The sequence below is a fragment of the Prionailurus bengalensis genome, chromosome B3 (assembly GCF_016509475.1).
Source record: "Prionailurus bengalensis isolate Pbe53 chromosome B3, Fcat_Pben_1.1_paternal_pri, whole genome shotgun sequence".
In the NCBI taxonomy this organism is placed as follows: domain Eukaryota; kingdom Metazoa; phylum Chordata; class Mammalia; order Carnivora; family Felidae; genus Prionailurus; species Prionailurus bengalensis.
Window position 1 is genome coordinate 52261929 of NC_057355.1, and position 18742 is coordinate 52280670.

General features: G+C 42.9%; 1 protein-coding gene and 1 pseudogene across 1 annotated transcript in view; one reads left to right on the plus strand and one right to left on the minus strand.

Moving 5' to 3' along the window:
- Positions 1-18742, plus strand: part of MYO5C (myosin VC) — a 117890-nt gene that overhangs the window by 48063 nt on the left and 51085 nt on the right. The window contains exons 13-22 of the mRNA XM_043554512.1: positions 324-464; positions 2469-2594; positions 8390-8473; positions 10213-10347; positions 10772-10869; positions 13294-13380; positions 13837-13948; positions 14993-15204; positions 17790-17955; positions 18290-18436. Of these exons, the coding sequence (XP_043410447.1) occupies positions 324-464; positions 2469-2594; positions 8390-8473; positions 10213-10347; positions 10772-10869; positions 13294-13380; positions 13837-13948; positions 14993-15204; positions 17790-17955; positions 18290-18436 (1308 nt within the window). The remainder of the gene's footprint in view (positions 1-323; positions 465-2468; positions 2595-8389; positions 8474-10212; positions 10348-10771; positions 10870-13293; positions 13381-13836; positions 13949-14992; positions 15205-17789; positions 17956-18289; positions 18437-18742) is intronic.
- LOC122468634 lies at positions 11192-13287 on the minus strand (annotated as a pseudogene).

An 18742-nucleotide genomic window follows, 5' to 3' on the forward strand; every position in this document is an offset into this window, starting at 1 on the left:
ACCGGCCAGAGAGGCTGCCTCTTTCTTGGATACCAGCAGTGCTATGAGCAGGGAGGGGTTGCAGGACCACCCTGAGTATGCTGGGTGTTGGGTAAACAGCATGTGGGGTTCCACTCAGACCAGGTGGGAGGATGACGGCTAGACTCACGTTAGGAACTTGACAACATTGATCATGGATAAGGAGGGCTGCCTGTACCTCAGGGTCTTCCTTAAATACTGCAAACCAGTCGGGTGTCTGTATTTTCCAGAGGCTTATGTCCTAGACTTTGGAAGCACACTTTAATGTTTTGTTTTATTTTCTCTATTAACTTCTGGATTTCCAGCATGTCTTTAAACTTGAACAAGAAGAATATATGAAGGAAGATATCCCTTGGACTCTGATAGATTTTTATGACAACCAACCAGTTATTGACTTGATTGAAGCAAAAATGGGCATTTTGGAGCTACTGGATGAAGAATGCTTGGTAACTTATTTTTTTTTTTTCAACTTCCAAGTGGTAACAAATGAGAATATTACAAAATGGATTTTTAAATGTACATTTAAATTTCAGATGTGTTACCCATTTGGTTGAGTATTAATGCTGGGACAGGAGTCCGTAGCAGGAACAGCAGAGGGCCGGGTGAGCCTCGCCCTCAGCATGTGTAGCCCACCATTGGGTAACACGCACAACCTCTCAGGCCATGTCCAGCAAGGGGGAGCCCTTTGAGCACCTAGGGGTATGTAGAATGGACCGGAAAATGGCAGGTGACTTCATGCCACTTGTTAATGACTAACAAGAATTGAGTTTTCTTTTGTTTCCTCATTCTTGTGAGTCATCCATTTGGAGGTGTAGCTGAAAAATCAACATCATATAATTTGAAAGAAGCGTTCTACTGTTGTTATGTCCTTCTGGGAGGAGCAACTTAACAGTGGGGCAGCCTAGCAATGTTCCTCATGGGACCTCAGGGACAAATAATCCCCAGGGCAGTATTTTGTTTTTGGTTTAAAGATTGTATTATGATGCTTAAACATAGATTTAGTTTCCTCTCCAGAGATTTATTTCTTCCAAAAAAAAAAAAAAACATACTATTGAAGAGTTACTGGCATTTTCTCCCCAGAATTGTTGATTCCATGGTTTTACTCATGAATTATCCTATCTGGTACCACAGTGACAGAAGATTAAAGGGCTGGCATCAGGTCAAAGCATTCCGGAATGATCTAATGAGGGTAGGGTGCATAGGTCAACGTAGCCTCCAGGAAATACTTGTACCTACTCTACACAGACATTCCCTAGGTGACCAATGTCATGAAGAAGCATGCAGGAGTTGTTTGGGCACAATGGGATATTAACTTCACTAAGTGTGGATTGAATATAATTGATCACTTGCAAATCACCAGCATCAAGAACAAGTTTTGCAACTAAGCTTTGTTTCAGTAGGTAGTTATTAGTTAAGCAGTAAAACAAAAGAAAATCTATTTTTCTGAGATTGGGCAAAGTGGGGAGGACTATATTTAGGTGCCAGTCTTTCCCCATTCAATGGAGAATAAAAGTCACATTCATGTAATGGAACCCATGCTATTTGTCCCCTGAACCTTTAGACTTCTCTGAGAAGAAGTAATAGGAATACTGCCAAATTTGCAAAAATAAATTTCTTCGTTCTTGAGTCATTATAGGTCCATTTCCTTCTAGTTTATAACATTTTGTTTGTCTAAAGAGACATGGATATATCTGTTTAAATGGCACCCTAAAGATTGTTAAGATCAAGGACAGATGTATGCCTAGAGTTGCTTTATAAAAAGGAACCATAGGGGCACCTGGGGTGGCTCAGTCAGGCGTCTGACTCTTGATTTCGGCTCATGTTCCTCTCATGGTTCATGGCATCGTGCCCCACATCTGGCTCTGCTGACAGTGCGGGGCCTGCTTGGGATTCTCTCTCTCCTCTCTCTTCCCCTCCCCCACTCATGTTCTCCTTCCCTCTCTTTCTCTCTCACTCAAAGTAAATAAATAAGCATTTAAAAAATAAATAAAATAAAAAATAAATAATCAATAAAATAATTTTAAAAAATTAAAAAAATTAAAAGGAGGGGCACCTGGGTGGCTCAGTCGGTTAAGTATCTGATTTTGACTCAGGTCATGGTCTCACAGTTGGTGAGTTTGAGCCCCGCATCAGGCTCTGTGCTGACAGCTCAGAGCCTGGAACCAGCTTTGAATTCTGTATCTTCCTCTCTCTCTTTGCCCATCCCTACACACACACACACACACACACACACACACACACACACATACACACACACACACTGTCTGTCTCTCTCCCCAAAATAAATAAACATTAAAAATAATAAAAATAATAAAAATCAGCTGCAGATCTAATCATCTCACTCTGGGGTTCCAGCTCACTTGATTTGTCAGAATTAGTGCTTTTTTGTGCTTCTTAACCTTTCATCTCCAGTTGTCTTACTTACTATTTGGTTTGCTTTTGTCTTGCAGTTACCACATGGAACTGATGAAAACTGGCTTCAAAAGCTATACAATAATTTTGTCAACAAGAATGCTTTGTTTGAAAAGCCCAGAATGTCAAATACATCCTTTATCATCCAGCACTTTGCTGATAAGGTACAATGAAAGTCTGGAGCAATGCTGTCTGTGCTGGAGCTGTTCCCTGGTGGCAGCAGGCAGGCCAGAAACTTTTCTGATCAGATTCAAGTCACACGGCATATAGCTGTGATGAAGAATACATGCGTGTGTGTTTAACGGTCTTTGTTTTTATCGCAAAATATGAGTTTCAACGGTACTGCCTTAAACATGAATGTGGTGCTAGTGGACCTCATTTCTGATTTTGGATTTACTGTGAATTCATTAGTCTCTTATCAGTTTATTTCCTCTATAAAGTTGTCAAAATCAAGGCAGCATAATTGTTTTCTATAATGAAAGCTATATATTTTTTTGAGGTTTTCCTTTGTTATTCAGTTATATTTATTACAGTGGTAACATAGGTTGGCTGAAGATGTTGTGTTTTCTGGGTGGTCTTTATTTTCTTCTTTATAGATCTATGTTTTATGAAACAAATGTACCTTAATAAAAAGACAAAATTGATATAGTGGGAGAGGGGCCAAGATGGCAGAGCAGCATGGAAGCTCTTGGCTTCTCTCGTCACTGAAATGCTGCTAGATCAGCACCAAACCATTTTGTACACCTAGAAAATTGATGTGAGGATTAACCCAACAATCTGTATAACTTAAGCCACAGAACTTGGCGGGTACACGGCACGGAGAGTTCAGTTGGGAAGAGAGAAGCCGTGGAGGGTAGGGAGCTGTTTTTGCAGAGAGAGGACTGAGAAAATGGGGGAGAGTCCAGGAAAAGCACTCCCCCAAAAGTAGCTGGAGAGAAAGAAAAAGAGTGGAAACACCCACAAGTGACTGAACCAGAAAGGGAGAAAGGGAAAGGAGAGCGTTTCAATACCATTAGTACTCTGGAAACAAGGTAGAGCAGAGTCAATATGTGGTGGTGCTCTGATGGGAAGGGCGAATCCCCAGAAGCAGACAGGGAGGTCCAAGGGCTCCGTGGACCACACAGGGAGAAGCTGTTCCCCTGCTAGGAGGGCATTTGGTAGAGGCTGTAGTGTCCCCACAGGCAAAGGTCCCAGCAGACCCCAGAGAACAGCCATGTTTGCTGGTATTGGGACAAAGACACCAGAGTGAGGTGAAACCTGGCATTGGTTGTGTGTTGTGTTTTGCCATAATCTCTGAATCTCAGCTGCTGTGCTATCCCATGAACTTTTTCTGGGGCAGGCAGACACCTGGCCACAATCTCTGAAACTGTGCAATAGCATGACCACATGAACATTCCTGGGGGGCAAGCCAGCACCTGGTCGTTGCCCAGCAAGACCCTTCCCCAGAGGGTTGGAGCAAGTCGAAGCCACAGGGCTCTTAGAAGTGAGGGGTTTGGTAACACAGCCCCATTGAGATATAATTCAGGAGGGAAGTGCCATCTGGCAGGCTGACAGCTTGGACACAGTGTAGAAGTGGGGAGTGGACAGAAGCCAGAGACAAAGGAGGGGTGCTTGATTGCTGATCAGTGAGAGCTCAGAGTTCTGGTGCCAGAGACTGGGAAGCTGGGTGATGCCATTTTCACCTCTCTCATGCATCTGCATACAAGTGCTCTGTGCCACACCAATCCACCCCAGTAAACTAAGCAGTGCCACCTAGTAGAGAACGGAGCTGTTACATCAAGCTCCATCCAACTGCACCAACCAAGCCCTAGAGGATGACCAGAAGTCTCTCTGCCTGTTTAGTGTACACACTATAAAATGCTTCAGAGTTTGATTTCTAGAGGAAACTGGATGTAATTTCATTATGTTTGCTGGTCCATCTATTTGAGTTTTTTTGTTTCTTTTCTTATTCTTGGATACAGAAAGAGAAAAAATTTATTTTCTGTTTTTTAAAAAAATATTTAAAAACTTTTTTACTATATTTTTTATTTTTTTGTAAAATTTTAAATTCTATTTTATTTTCTTCATTTCATTTTATTCTGTTTTATTGGGGCTTTTTAAAATTTTTTAAACATTTTCTTACTTTCATCCTTTTTTTCTCTTCTTTTTCTTTCCCTTTTCTCTCTATTCTATCCAACTTCTTTCAACAACCAGACCCAAATACACCTAGGATCTAGATTCCTTTATTTGATTTTTTGTGTTTTTAATTTTTTTAATTTTAATTTTTTATTTTATTAACTCTTTTTCATCTTCCAAAGTGACAAAACGAAGCAATTCACCCCAAAAGAAAGATCAGGAAGAAATTACAGCTAGGGGGTTGCCTGAGTGGCTCAGTTAAGCATCTGACTTCAGCTCAGGTCATGATCTTGCAGTTCACAAGTTCAAGCCTCGCGTTGGGCTCTGTGCTGACAGCTCAGAACCTGGAGTCCACTTCAGATTCTGTGTTTCCCTCTCTCTCTGCCTCTCCCCAGCTCACACTCTGTCTCTCTCAAAAATAAAAACATTTAAAAAAAAATTAGAGAACTCAGTGACTCATTAAAAAAGAAAAACATCCGAATCGTAGGAGTCCCAGAAGATGAAGAGAGAGAAAAAAGGGGTAGAAGGTTTATGTGAGCAAATCATAGCAGAAAACTTTCCTAACCTGGAGAAAGACACAGGCATCAAAATCTAGGAAGCACAAAGAGCTCCCACTAAATTCAACAAAAACGAACCATTAACAAGGCATAATATAGTCAAATTCACAAAATACACAGACAAAGAAAGAATTATGAAAGCAGCAAGGGAAAAAAGTCCTTAACCTATAAGGGAAGACAGATGAGGTTCACAGCAGACCTATCCACAAAAACTTGGCAGGCCAGAAAGAAGTGGCAGGATATATTCAGTGTGCTGAATCAGAAAAATATGCAGCCCAGAATTATATATCCAGCAAGGCTGTCATTCAAAATAGGAGCGATAAAGAGTTTCCCAGACAAACTAAAACTAAAGGAGTCTGTGACCACTAAACCTGGCCTGCAAGAAATTTTAAGGGGGACTCTCTGAGGGGATAAAAGGCAAAACAAAACCAAAAAAGCAACAAAAACTAGAAAGGACCAGAGAACACCACCAGAAACTCCAACTCTACAGGCAGCACGATGGCAATAAATTCATATCTTTCAGTACTCACTCTAAATGTCAATGGGTTAAACTCTCCAATCAAAAAACATAGCATAAATAGAATGGATAAGAAAACAAGATCCATCTAGACCTAAACAAGACCCATTTTAGACCTAAAGATACCTTCAGATTGAAAGTAAGGGAATGGAGAACCATCTATCATGCTAATAGTCACCAAAAGAAAGCCAGAGTAGCCATACTTCTATCACACAATCTACATTTTAAAATAAAGACCGTAACAAGAGATGAAGAAGGGCATTATATCATAATTAAGGGGTCTATCCACCAAGAAGATGTAACAATTATAAACATTCATGCCCCTAACATGATGCACCTAACTATATAAACCAGTTGATCACAAACATAAAGACACTCATTGATAATAATACCATAATAGTAGGGGACTTCAACATCCCACTTACAGCCTATTTCTTAAATTCCACATATGAGTGAAGTCACATGATATTTATCTTTCGCTGACATATTTCACTTAGCATAATACACTCTAGTTCCATCCATGTTGTTGCAAATGGTTAAGATTTCATTCTTTTTGATCACTGAGTAATATTATAGTGCTTATGTATATATGTATAATACATACCACATCTTTAGACATTCATCTATTGATGGTCATTTAGGCTCTTTCCATACTTTCACTATTGTCATTAACACTGCTATAAACATTGGGGTGCATGTGCCCCCTTTCAATCAGCATTTTTATATCCTTTGGATAAATACCTAGTAGTGCAGTTGCTGGGTTGTAAGGTACTTCTGTTTTTAATTTTTTGAGGAACCTCCACACTGTTTTCCAGAATAGCTGTACCAGTTTGCATTCCCACCAGCAGTGCAAAAGGGTTCCCCTTTCTCTATATCTAGTGTTTCCTGAATTGTTAATTTTAGTCACTCTGACAGGTGTAAGGGGGTATCTCATTGTGGTTTTGATTTGTATTTCCCTGATGATGAGTGATGTTGAACATCTTTTCATATGTCTGCTAGCCATCTGGATGTCTTCTTTGGAAAAGTGTCTATTCATGTCTTTTGCCCATTTCTTTACTAAATTATTTGTTCTTTGGGTGTTGAGTTTGATAAGTTCTTTATAGATTTTGAATACTAACCCTTTATCCGATATGTCATTTGAAAATGTCTTCTCCCATTCCACTGGTTGCCTTTTAGTTTTGTTGATTGCTTCCTTTGCCGTGCAGAAGCTTTTTATCTTGATGAGGTCCCAGTAATTCATTTTTGCTTTTGTTTCCCTTGCCTTGGGAGACATGTCTAGTAAGAAGTTGCTGTGTCTGAGGTCAAAGAGGTTGTTGCCTGCTTTCTCCTTGAGGATTTTGATGGTTTCCTGTCTTATATTTAGGTCTTTCATCCATTTTGAGATTATTTTTGTGTGTGGTGTAAGAAAGTGGTCCATGTTCATTCTTCTACATGTCGCTGTCCAGTTTTCCTAGCACCATTTGCTGAAGAGACTGTCTTTTTTCCATTGGATATTCCTTCCTGCTTTGTCAAAGATTAGTTGGCCGTATGTTTGTGGGTCCATTTCTGGGTTCTCTACTCTGTTCCACTGATCTATGTGCCTGTTTTAGTGCCAGTACCATACTGTCTTGATGATTACAGCTTTGTAATACAGCTTGAAGTCAAGAATTATGATGCCTCCAGCTTTGGCTATTCAATGTCTTTTCTGGTTCCATACAAATTTTAGGATTGTTTGTTCTGTGAAGAATGCTGGTGTTATTTTGATAGGGATTGCATTGAATATGTAGACTGCTTTGGGTAGTATCGACATTTTAATGATACTTGTTATTCCAATCCATGAGCATGGAATGTTTTTCCATTTTTTTGTGTCTTCTTCAGTTTCTTTCATGAGCTTTCTATAGTTTTCAGCATATAGATGTTTTACCTCTTGGTTAGGTTTATTCCTAGGTATTTTATGGGTTTTGGTGCAATTGTAAATGGGATCTATTCCTTGATTTCTCTTTCTGCTGCTTCATTTTGGTGTATAGAAATCCCACAGATTTCCATATGTTGATTTTTAAACATATTTTCTAATTTATGAAAATTTATGACAAGTAGATATTACATTATAAACTATGTAAACTAGAGGCATAAACTATTGGAGTTTGAATTTTTAAGCACCCACCCTGGATATGTTATTGTTTGAGAGATTCAGGAAGCCTTATGGATCAGGAAGGGCCATGTGGAGACTTTTTCTAAGCCAAATTCAGGCAATGTGAACATTTACCCACTCTAACCTGACCTCAAGGGCTTTGGTGGCCTTTGAAAGTTTTGTAGTCAGACAAATCTTATTTTCTACCATATTAATGCTGATTTAGGATAGTATTTTGGTTTGAACCCAAAGGACAACACTGAGCTTTTTTCCTCCTGATGGCTTTTTTTTCCTCCTAAGGCAGAGTGAACCTTAAGCCTGGTCTTCTTAGACCTGTGTGTGTATTAACTTCAGACATTGCAGGGAATGACTGGTCACCTGTGGCTAGAGGGAACTGGCAGAAGAATACAGAGTGATCAGTGACAAGTTAGAAATCAAGGCAGTGGGATAGCCTGGCTCTTTCCAGCAAGTGACATATTCCCAGCTTCCGAAGTTTTATATGATAGAGTTTCTGTAATAAACAGAAACAGAATCTGTTTTTAGAAGATTGCTTTTTTAGTGCCTTCATTATTCATTCTTAGAAAAAGAGGAAAACTCCTTGGTCTTAGATGCTGTCTGCTTTTGCTTCTTTGGCAATAATTAAATCCTTTCTCTGCACAGGTAGAATATAAATGTGAAGGTTTTCTTGAGAAGAACAGAGATACCGTATATGATATGCTGGTTGAAATCTTGAGAGCAAGCAAGGTTTGTAAGGTCCTATGATGGTAATTAATGTTATTCATTATATAACTTGAAATGGATCTATATGTGTATCAGGAAAGAGTAAGAAGTGTGTGGTTATGTGTACTGTCTTGAAGTGGCAAACTGTAGCTCATGCTTAGAAAAAATAACTATTTTGGAATTGGGACTAAAACATGTTCCAAGCTTCTGACAGCTTGCAGACAAATCTCCACTAGGTGCAATATCAGAAATCAAATATGCAGATGCCAGAGAGGAAGGATAGCTACTATAACCAGTTAAAAGACCACAGTTTACATTTTATTCATTCTTTCACAAATATGTATATAGCACCTACCATGTGCCAAGCACTGGCCCTAGATTCTGGTTATAGCAGTGAGCAAGGCAGCCAGGATGCATGCCCTCATGAAGCTCACTATTCTAGAGGGAATGACATACCCTAACTACATAAGTAGCAATGGCACGTAGTGCTAAGCACATGAAAGAAACCAGGGCAAGACAGAGAGAGGGTGACCTGGGAAGGGAGTGCTGGCTTAGATGTGCAGGCTCCTCGAATCCACAGTTCTATGTGAGGAGTAGGGTCACCAAAGGAATGACTTCTGGGTTTTCCTTTTCCCCTTTGAACATTTCCTTATTAATAGTTGAGACTAAGAATATTCCATACACAAGCCTTCATTTTGTGAACAGTTTAGATCATATTTATTTTTCTTCTTTTGAAAGATCCCTAAGCCTTTGTTCATATTCAAGTATTTTGACAGTTTTCCACATAAGCATGAACACTTCCACTAACAATCATATAGAAGTCGCAGGCATGACAACTTCAGTTATTAAACCGATTTATGATAGAGAATTCAATGTGGAAATGGCCTGCATCTTGTGTACAAAATTAGTTCATTTAATTCACCAATTGCTTACTCATCCCCAAGCATACCCTGGGGTCCGGTCTGGAAGGTGAATGCAGATCACATCAAAGCACAGATGGGTCTCTCTGCTGAGCACGAAAGCTCTCAGAGGCGTGGGAAGTACAGATCCACGGGTTTTGCAGCTGGAGCATACAAGGATATATTAGGCAGTGATTCTCCCCCAAAGGAGATTGTCAGTGTTTGATTTAAAAGAAAAAAAAATGAGTTTTGCTCTAAGAAGTTAAGACATTTAAAGAAGTCATTGATGCATGGTAGAAAGTAATGAATATCTTAGAAGTCACTCATAAGTGAAAGATTTTTTTTTATGTAGAAGAAATTGAAATTAATTTGAATCAGGGCACAATTTTTTTTTACCTTTGTTTTAAATTTAATCGAAGCGAGTGAATGGGGTAGAGCTAGAAAATATTTTAATAGAAACTTGAGTAATGGGTAGAGTTTGGATTTACAGGGATGCGAATATGAGGTAGGAGGGAGGAGAGTCCAGGTGTTGAAACAGCATGAGCTGAGGTAGGGCTAGTAAATGTCTCCACTGTGTAAATGTCCATACAGACATTTAATATATATCTAATATATATATGGAATATAAATATGACATATAGACATTTGCATGGATTGCCTCTCTGCTTAGATTCCTGGAAAGAAGTTATGCATCATCCAGGGGGAGGAGGGTCCTCTTGTGGGATTCAGATTAGGCTGTAGAGATTGGTGGAGACCGCTAAACTCATTTTACATGGGGTTCTTATGACCATTTATGAGGTTTGTATCACCTGCTGACTATGAGTGAACACCTTTGGACATTGAAATCCCCTCTGTTCCTTCCAGTTTCATCTCTGTGCCAGCTTTTTTCAAGAAAATCCAGTTCCTCCTTCCCCTTTCGGTTCAGCGATCACATTTAAATCTGCAAAGCCAGTCATCAAGCCAAACAACAAGCAGTTCCGGACCACAGTGGGGAGCAAGGTACACAGAAAGTACCTGAGGATGGGGCCAGGCCCCACAGGGAGCCAGGCAGTGGTGGGGCCCACATTCCAGGCCTGGACATGGGCACTGACCTGGTTCATATCTAGTATATACGTAAATGCAAAGAAAAGTCACAGCTCATTGTCATCATCCCTCAGCCTTCAAGGCCACACAGGCCTGAGAAAACCACGTGCCCAATAACATGATTTACTAAGTTCTTGCTATTTGGGAGAATTGGTTAGAGCAGAATTCTGTCCAGAACATAGGACATGCTAATACTCACAGTCACAGATTAAAACCTTTCATAATAGATGTTAATGCATGAAGCTAACTCTTCTTCTTAATTTACTAAGGTTGGCCCTTTTGTTTTCCTTGATATGAGTATCAAATTTCAGCATATTTTTTCTCTGACCTTGTTTCCTAGTTCCGCAGCTCTCTGTACTTGCTCATGGAAACCCTCAATGCAACCACACCCCACTATGTCCGATGCATCAAGCCAAATGATGAAAAATTACCCTTCGAGTAAGTGCTTTTATGCAGGAGAGGGAAAACACTGAGGCCATTTCTGTCACAATGTTGGAGAATTTGCTTATAATTCTCTTGAACTTTAGTGTTTCTGGTTTTTTGTTTTGTTTTTTGGCTAAGTACAGTATACTTTAGTGATGGGACATGATAAGGTAGGGCTTCCCAAGCCCCTCCCTTCCTCTGCGGGCTCTGGGATGGAAACTGTGTAGGTTGGGAGATTCTCAGTGTGTTTGGGGATGAGTTGAGGCAAGGACTCCCCACCAGCTGAAGGTCTTTCTCTTCTTCCTGCATTTTCTGGGGCTGGTGATCCAGAGGGCTCTTACTCCTTGGAAGTGACGTGCACCATAAGGTCTTCCACCCAATTGCTATAGCCAAATTCATTGTCATATCAGAAAATGAGCTTGACAAAGTGGTCATTGAGAACAATGTCAACCCCAGCATCAAAGGTGAAAGAATGGGTGTAACTGTTAAAGTTGGAAAGACAACCTGGTCGTCAATGAAGTCCAGGATGCCCTTGAGGGGGCCCTCTGATGCCTGTTTCACCACCTTTTTGGTGTCAGCATATTTGGCACCTTTCTCCAGGCAGCAGGTCATATCCACAACAGACACAATGGAGATGGAGCATGGAAGGCTGTGCCAGTGAGCTGCCCACTCAGCTCAGGGATGACCTTGCCCACAGCTTTGGCAGCACCAGTAGAAGCAGAAATGATATTCTGGGCAGCCCCTCGGCAATCATGCCACAGCTTCCCGAAGGGGACATCCACCATCTTCTGGGTGTCATGGACTATGGTCATGAGTCCCTCCATGATGCCAAAGTTGTCATGGATAACCTTGGCCAGAGGGGCCAAGCATTTGGTGGTGCAGGAGGCATTGCTGACAATCTTGAGGGAGTTGTCATACTTTTCGTGGTTCATGCCTATCACAAACATGGGCATCAGCAGGAGGGGCAGAGATGATGACCCTCTTGGCCCCACCCTTCATGTGAGCCCCAGTCTTCTCCATGGTACTGAAGACCCCAATGGACTCCACAACATACTCAGCACCAGCATTGCCCCATTTGATTTTGGTGGAGTCTTGCTGCTACAAGATGGAGATGGGCTTTCCATTGATGACAACTTTCCCATTCTCAGCCTTGACTGTGCCATGAAATTTGCTGTGGGTGGAATCATACTGGAACATGTAGACCATGTAGTTGAGGTCAGTGAAGAGGTCATTGATGACAACCATATCCACTTTGCCAGGGTTAAAAGCAGCCCTGGTGACCAGGTGTCCAATACTGCCAAATCCATTTACTCCAACCTTCACCATCGTGTCTCAGGGACACAGCTGGAAGTTCAGCAGAAGATGCTGCTTTTGAATGAGGAGGAGCAGAGAGCCTGTTGCTGTTTTTTTAATGATTCAGAGCAGTCCCATCCTTTACATATACTGTTAACTAGCACAAGCTCTCTGTTATGGCTAAACCACCTTGTCTCCAGGGTGAAGCAAAGGGGATAGATTTGAAAGAATAGTCTACTACTGAAGTTGATGCAGCAGAGAAAGCCAGAACGTCTCCTTGATTATAAGAAGAATTTGTATATGGCATGGTGAATACAGTTAATAATATTGTGCTGCATGTTTGAAAGTTGCTAAGAGAATAGATCTTAAGAGTCCTTGTCACAAGAAAAAAAAACTGCTGTAACTATGTGCCATGATGAATGTGATCTAGACTTCTTTTGATTGTTTCGCAATATATTACAAATGCCGAGTCATTATGCTGTGCACCTGACACTACTAGAATGCTGCATGTCAGTTATACCTCAATAAGAAAGAAAAGAATTTGTTTTTTGAAAGAAATTCTGTAGAGGAACAGAGGTTTCTTCCTCAAATATGGCATGAGATATTAGACTTGTTCTCTGGGGCCCCCCAGGAAAACCCCAGACCTAGGAGTGGACATTGTAGAGTCTCTTTTAACTGACTAGACCTAAGATGTGTCTGAGGGGCATGCACTGTCCATGGAGGTGGTGTATGTGTCCGTGGGCCACCAAAGGGTCCGACCTCAGCCAGAGGGTACCCTGTAAAGGGAATTCAAACAGCAAATGGGCATTTGAATGCAGTGAGTGTAAATATTTCTTTCACACTGGTTGTCATTTGAAGCTGAACCAAAGGCTACTTCCCCCACAAGACCTTTTCCATTTCCACCATCATAATCCAGCACTCCTTTCTCTGTGACCTCAGTACAGCTTCCTGAACTCTCACAGAGTTGCTGTTTTCATTTGTCCTCTGGCAGGTGTCCATTAAGTAGCTGCTGGGTGCCCTGCGTGGGGATCACAGAGGCAGACCCCGCTCCTCAGGGCTCACAGTCCAGGCAGGTCTGCTGTACTGCTCATGGGCATATTTGTCCATCATGACAGCTTAACACATATTGAAATCTTCTTCTTTAAGATTCGACTCTAAAAGGATTGTTCAGCAGCTGCGAGCCTGTGGCGTTTTAGAAACAATTCGCATTAGTGCGCAGAGCTACCCTTCCAGGTGGGTTGTCTCTCCTTGTTTTGGGGGGAAAATGCCGACCTTCAGGTCTGCTGAGAACCGAGGGAGAGGCTGCCATGTTTTTTGTCAGGTACTTGCATAAGATGCCCCAAGATATTCCCACTCTTCCCTGGGAAGGCCAGAGGGGGCCCCTGGCGGCCATGTGCCGGTCAGGGGCCACCATCATCCCATCACCTGTTTTCACTGCTAGTGAACATCACCTCCTGCCTCCCCACTGCTCCTGAGAGGAGGAGATGGAGGGGGAGGAGAGCATAATCATCAGAGTAGAGTATTGGCAAAAAAACCACTCCTGGTCCGCTGTGTTCAGGGTGAGGTCAAAGGTCAAAGTTCAGAACAGACTCCCATCTACCCCCACTGCCACCCCAGCAGCAGTGGGATCCACAGACATGCCGTGTTTCCTCACAGCCACACCTCCTCAGATCTTCTTTGACTTTGCAGGTGGACATACATTGAGTTCTACAGTCGCTATGGTGTGCTCATGACCAAGCAGGAGCTTTCGTTCAGTGATAAAAAGGAGGTGTGCAAGGTGGTTTTACACAGGCTCATCCAGGTCAGTCTTGCTCAGCTCCTGGAATCATGGGCTCTTACCCAGATGCCCATCTCCCAAATGTGTTTCCCTACCCACCTGTCCCATGACTGTGTTGTCATGAATGCCAAAGATGAAAGAAAATATGCCCAAGCATTTGAATGCTAAGGAGATCAGAGCAGACACACTCACAGGGGCATCATCTCCTGAGAGTAGGAGTCACCATTACAGACCCAGGCTTGAACCCTGACCTCCCCCAGAGTCCTCCTATCATACTCTGACCTCCCACAATTTAAGGAACTTCGATGGGCCTGGCTTATATTACACAGTCAACTGAGCCTGCCACTACACCAGGAGGTTCCCAAACATGGCAGTCTGTGTGGACTTAGGTCATTGCTCTGGCAGTGAGTTTGATAGAAAAGAAGTGGGGACAGAGTCACTGTGGCCAGGAAAGGAGGTGGTGAAGACAAACCAAAATAAAGACAGAAACCGGACCTTTCCAGGCTCTGCTCTATTGTAGAAACCACATATGAGAAGCCGAAGCTCCCCAATGGCCTAAGAATCACCAAGCATGCACACAGCCCTCCTACCCCACAGACAGACGCAGACCCCTGAACCTCAAGCTCGTTTCTTCACCCAGTGGCTTTAAACAAGTCACAGTATAAATTTCTAGGTCATAATCAGAAGTTTTCTGCCTTGGGGCACCTGGGTGGCTCAGTCAGTTGAGCATCCAACTTTGGCTCAGGTCATGATCTCACAGTTCACAAGTTTGAGCCCCGTGTTGGGCTCTGTGCTGACAGCTCAGAGCCTGGAACCTGCTTCGGATTCTGTGTCTCCTCTCTCTGCCCCTCCTCCCACCTCTCTCTCTCTCTCTCTCTTTCTCTCTCTCTCAAAAATAAATATACATTAAAAATTTTTTTTAACAAAAAGAATCTTTTTGCTTTATGTCAAGGAACAGGTGTGTCAAAAATAACAATATTTTGGCACCTTGGAATCTCTTAAACATCTTTTCCAAATACTATAAACTCTGAAGGATTTATTTGTGATTCTATCATTTTTCTCTTCCAGGATTCTAATCAGTACCAGTTTGGTAAAACTAAAATTTTCTTCAGAGCAGGACAAGTGGCTTATTTAGAGAAACTCCGATTGGATAAGCTCAGGCAGAGTTGTGTTGTGATACAAAAGCACATCCGTGGCTGGCTCCAGAGAAAAAAGTTTCTCCGAGAAAGACAAGCTGTCCTGACAATCCAGCAGTACTTCCGGGGTCAGCAAACTGTGAGGTATGGCCAGAGCCAAGGAAGAGGTGTGGAATTGTGTGGCCCACTCTCCTAACTGTTCATCGCTGGGGGAGGGACCTGTCAAGGACAAATGGCCTTTCTCCTGGGGGGTGCAGATGTGTGTGGGTGTCCTCCTGGGGCCAGCCGTGAGTCTACCTACCTTAGGACAAGTAGTCCTGACTCCGCCTACTGTTCCCATGGCAGCGGTGACAACTAGGACCCTGAAGAGAGGAAGCTTCAATCAGGGTTTTGCTGAAGCGAATCAGAATCCCCAGTGAGACCAGGAAGAGGGACTGGGCCCTTTTTCTGTGGGAATTGAAAATGCCTAGGACAGGGCCCTAGGGAAGTCCCTAAGTAAATGCCATGAGTAACCACTGACCAGCCTCCCTGCAGTTGGGGAGGGGGCAGGCCGTGCCTTGGGGGATCCATGGCAAGGCTCTGCCATCAAACCCAGAGCCCTCTCCCAAGGGATGGCTGAGTGGAGGGCAGGTCCACCAATCCCAGCCCTCACTGAGTGCTCCCACGAGGCTGTGCCGGGCTGGCCTGTGAGATGGCATTCTTCCCAGATAACAGTGTGTGCTTGCCTGTGTCTGTGCTGCCTCCTTCCTTGGCACGCTGTGAGGATAGTTGAGAAGGCAAGTATTTAAGAGTCAGACCGTGTCACTGAACCTCACCTCTTCCTGAACTTGAGGCCTGACCTCCAGCAGCATCTGGGCCTGTTTATGTGATTGGCACACCACGGCCTCGGCACACTCCAAACTAGACTCACCATCGCACCTCAGGTGACCATCTTACATACACAGCCAGGCTTTCCCTCCCCTGCCCTGGGTCAGTCAATAGAAGCAGTCTCCAGTGCAGGAAAGCCCAGGGTTCTCTTCTTCCCCAACTCATGCTCCCTTTCTGTTTAGGAATCACCAAAGCCTGACAGCTCTACCCCTGCTTACTTCTTGTGTCTGTCCTATCATTCCATTCCCACACCCTGGCCCTAGATTTGACCTTCACCACCACTTGCTTTATGGTCCTACAACACAGCCTCTACCTGCTGTGTGTCTTCCTGAAGCAGGGCCTGATGGAGCCACTGTCCTCCTCTTGCCTTTAATGCCTCCTGTGACCCCTATTTCTTACACTCAGTCTCTGACATGAGTGTTCAAGGCCCCCCATGGCCTAGATACATTCATAAGAATGGAAGCTCTGGGAGAACCAGGGTCATACTTTCGCACACCATAGTAGGTATTCAGTAAATATATTTTTAAATAACGGGATGCCTCAGTGGCTCAGTTGGTTAAGCGTCCAACTCTTGATTTCGGTCAGGTCATGATCTCACAGTTGTGGGCTCAAGCCCCACGTCAGGCTCTGTCCTGACAGCGAGGAGCCTGCTTGGGGTTCTCTGTCTCTCTCTCACTCTCTGCCCCTCTCGTGCTCATTCTCTCTCTCAAAATAAATAAATAAGCTTAAATAGCAAATGGTTTCTATTTTTCTGACCTCACTGGGTAATTTTCTTCATGTATCTTATTTTCTAGCAATTTCAGAGAGATTCTCTTTTTCTGAATATTTCAGGCATGGCTAGGCCTCCATGTGTTCACTGATCCTTAGCCTGAAATGCCTTTTCCAACCTTCACTGTCTACAGAAATCCCACCTCTCCATCAAGGGCAGGCTTACAAGCAGAATGATAGTTCTGTACAATCTCTTTTACAGATCTTTTAGTAGTTATTTTATGTTTCCTCTTGTCCCACTTGGCCATTTGTAAGTCTGTCTGCTACATGAGGTTGTGAACTATGAAGGTAAGAACTTTGTTCTTCACTTCTAGTCCTTTAGACAGGAGTTGACAAACTTTTTCTGTTAAAGCCACAACTACTTCAGGCTTTAGGGGCCTTGCAGTTCCTCTCAACTATTCAAGTCTGCCGTTATTAGCCATGAATGATATACAAATAATAGGTGTGGTTGCATTGCCATAACACTTGGCAATAGCAGCAGGTGGAAGGCTGCAGAGTTGGTCCCCAGGCTATAATTTGCCCTGATCTAGAGCCTCTAGCGTGATTTCCCACAAGGATGGATAAGCAGTGTGAAAGCCCGGTTTTGTTTCCACATATGTGAGTGATGATGGATGGATCCACCTGCATGTGAAGAATGTGACAGTTGCCACATCGTTCCTCTGGCCTAGAGCAGGTCCACACTCAGATCAGGGTGAAAAGGAGACGTGATGAGACTGATTTCCAGTGGGTGTTAGAGTAAATGAGTTGTAGAGTTTAATGGGTAGATTTGCAAGACATTTGAATGTTCTTCAGTAAAAAAAAACAAAAACCAAACTGCTGGAGCACATGGGTAGCTCAGTGGATTAAGTGTTTGTTCATTTTGGCTCAGATCATGAGCTCATGACGTGAGTTCAATCCCCACATCGGGCTCTGTGCATAGTGCAGAGCCTGCTTAGGATTCTGTCTCTCCCTCTCTCTCTGCCCCTCCCCCTGCTTTCTCCCTCGCTCTCTCTCAAAATAGATATTTTTTTTAAATGCTATGCAAGCATGTTGCTCTACAGTAGAAGTCAGTGCTCTGTGGATAACAGATATACTCTGCATTCTTTTTAACCAAGGAAAGCTGTTACCGCAACAGCCTTAAAAGAAGCATGGGCAGCCATAATCATTCAGAAGTACTGTCGTGGATATCTTGTCCGCAGTCTCTACCAGCTGATTCGCATGGCCACCATCACCATCCAGGCCTACACCCGAGGACTCTTGGCGAGGAGGAAGTATCGGAAGGTGCAGCTGAGATCCCGTGCTTTCTTAGGGCATGAATTTCCCAGGGCTCAGGTTATTTTTCACCAATCATAGTGAGATCTCTTTTTCTGCATGAAGACCTTCATAGAGAGCAGGGAGTTCTGGTATATGAGTGTCTGTTCACACATGTCTGCTATAGGTGGGGTTTGGTTATTGTTTCAGTGGTCTAGGTATAATAGGGTTCTGTGGGTTGATTACAGGAAATTTGTCTTTTGCATTGTGAAAATATTTTCGTAGTTGCATCACTCAACATTGGAGGAGTTGTGAGAGAAACACTGGAGAGCCAATTTATGTTTCCTAATATCTTGTTTCAAAGATGCTGGAGGAGCACAAGGCTGTGATCCTTCAGAAATATGCACGGGCGTGGCTGGCCAGGCGCAGATTCCAGAGTATCCGACGATTTGTGCTCAACATTCAGCTTACTTACAGGGTCCAGCGTTTGCAGAAAAAGTTAGAAGATCAGGTAAGTGTTTGTAAATGTATCTTTCATACGTACTTTTTCTAACAAATTTATTTTATCCTGGGCCAATTCCTCAGCTAATGCTGTTAAAATTTATGCCTGTGTTAGGAGGTTCAAATAGTTTATGTGGACCACCTGCTCTAGAAAACAGAAGTACACTGTAAAGGGCTGTTACATGTGGTTGTATAGGTTGTACACTGCACAAGGGCCGCTGCCCAACAGTGCAAGTGCAGCTGAAATCCAGCCTTACTTTGATTTTGCCAACCCATGTGTCCAAAGCTGTGCTGCCTCGAGGCATGGGTGCCTTTT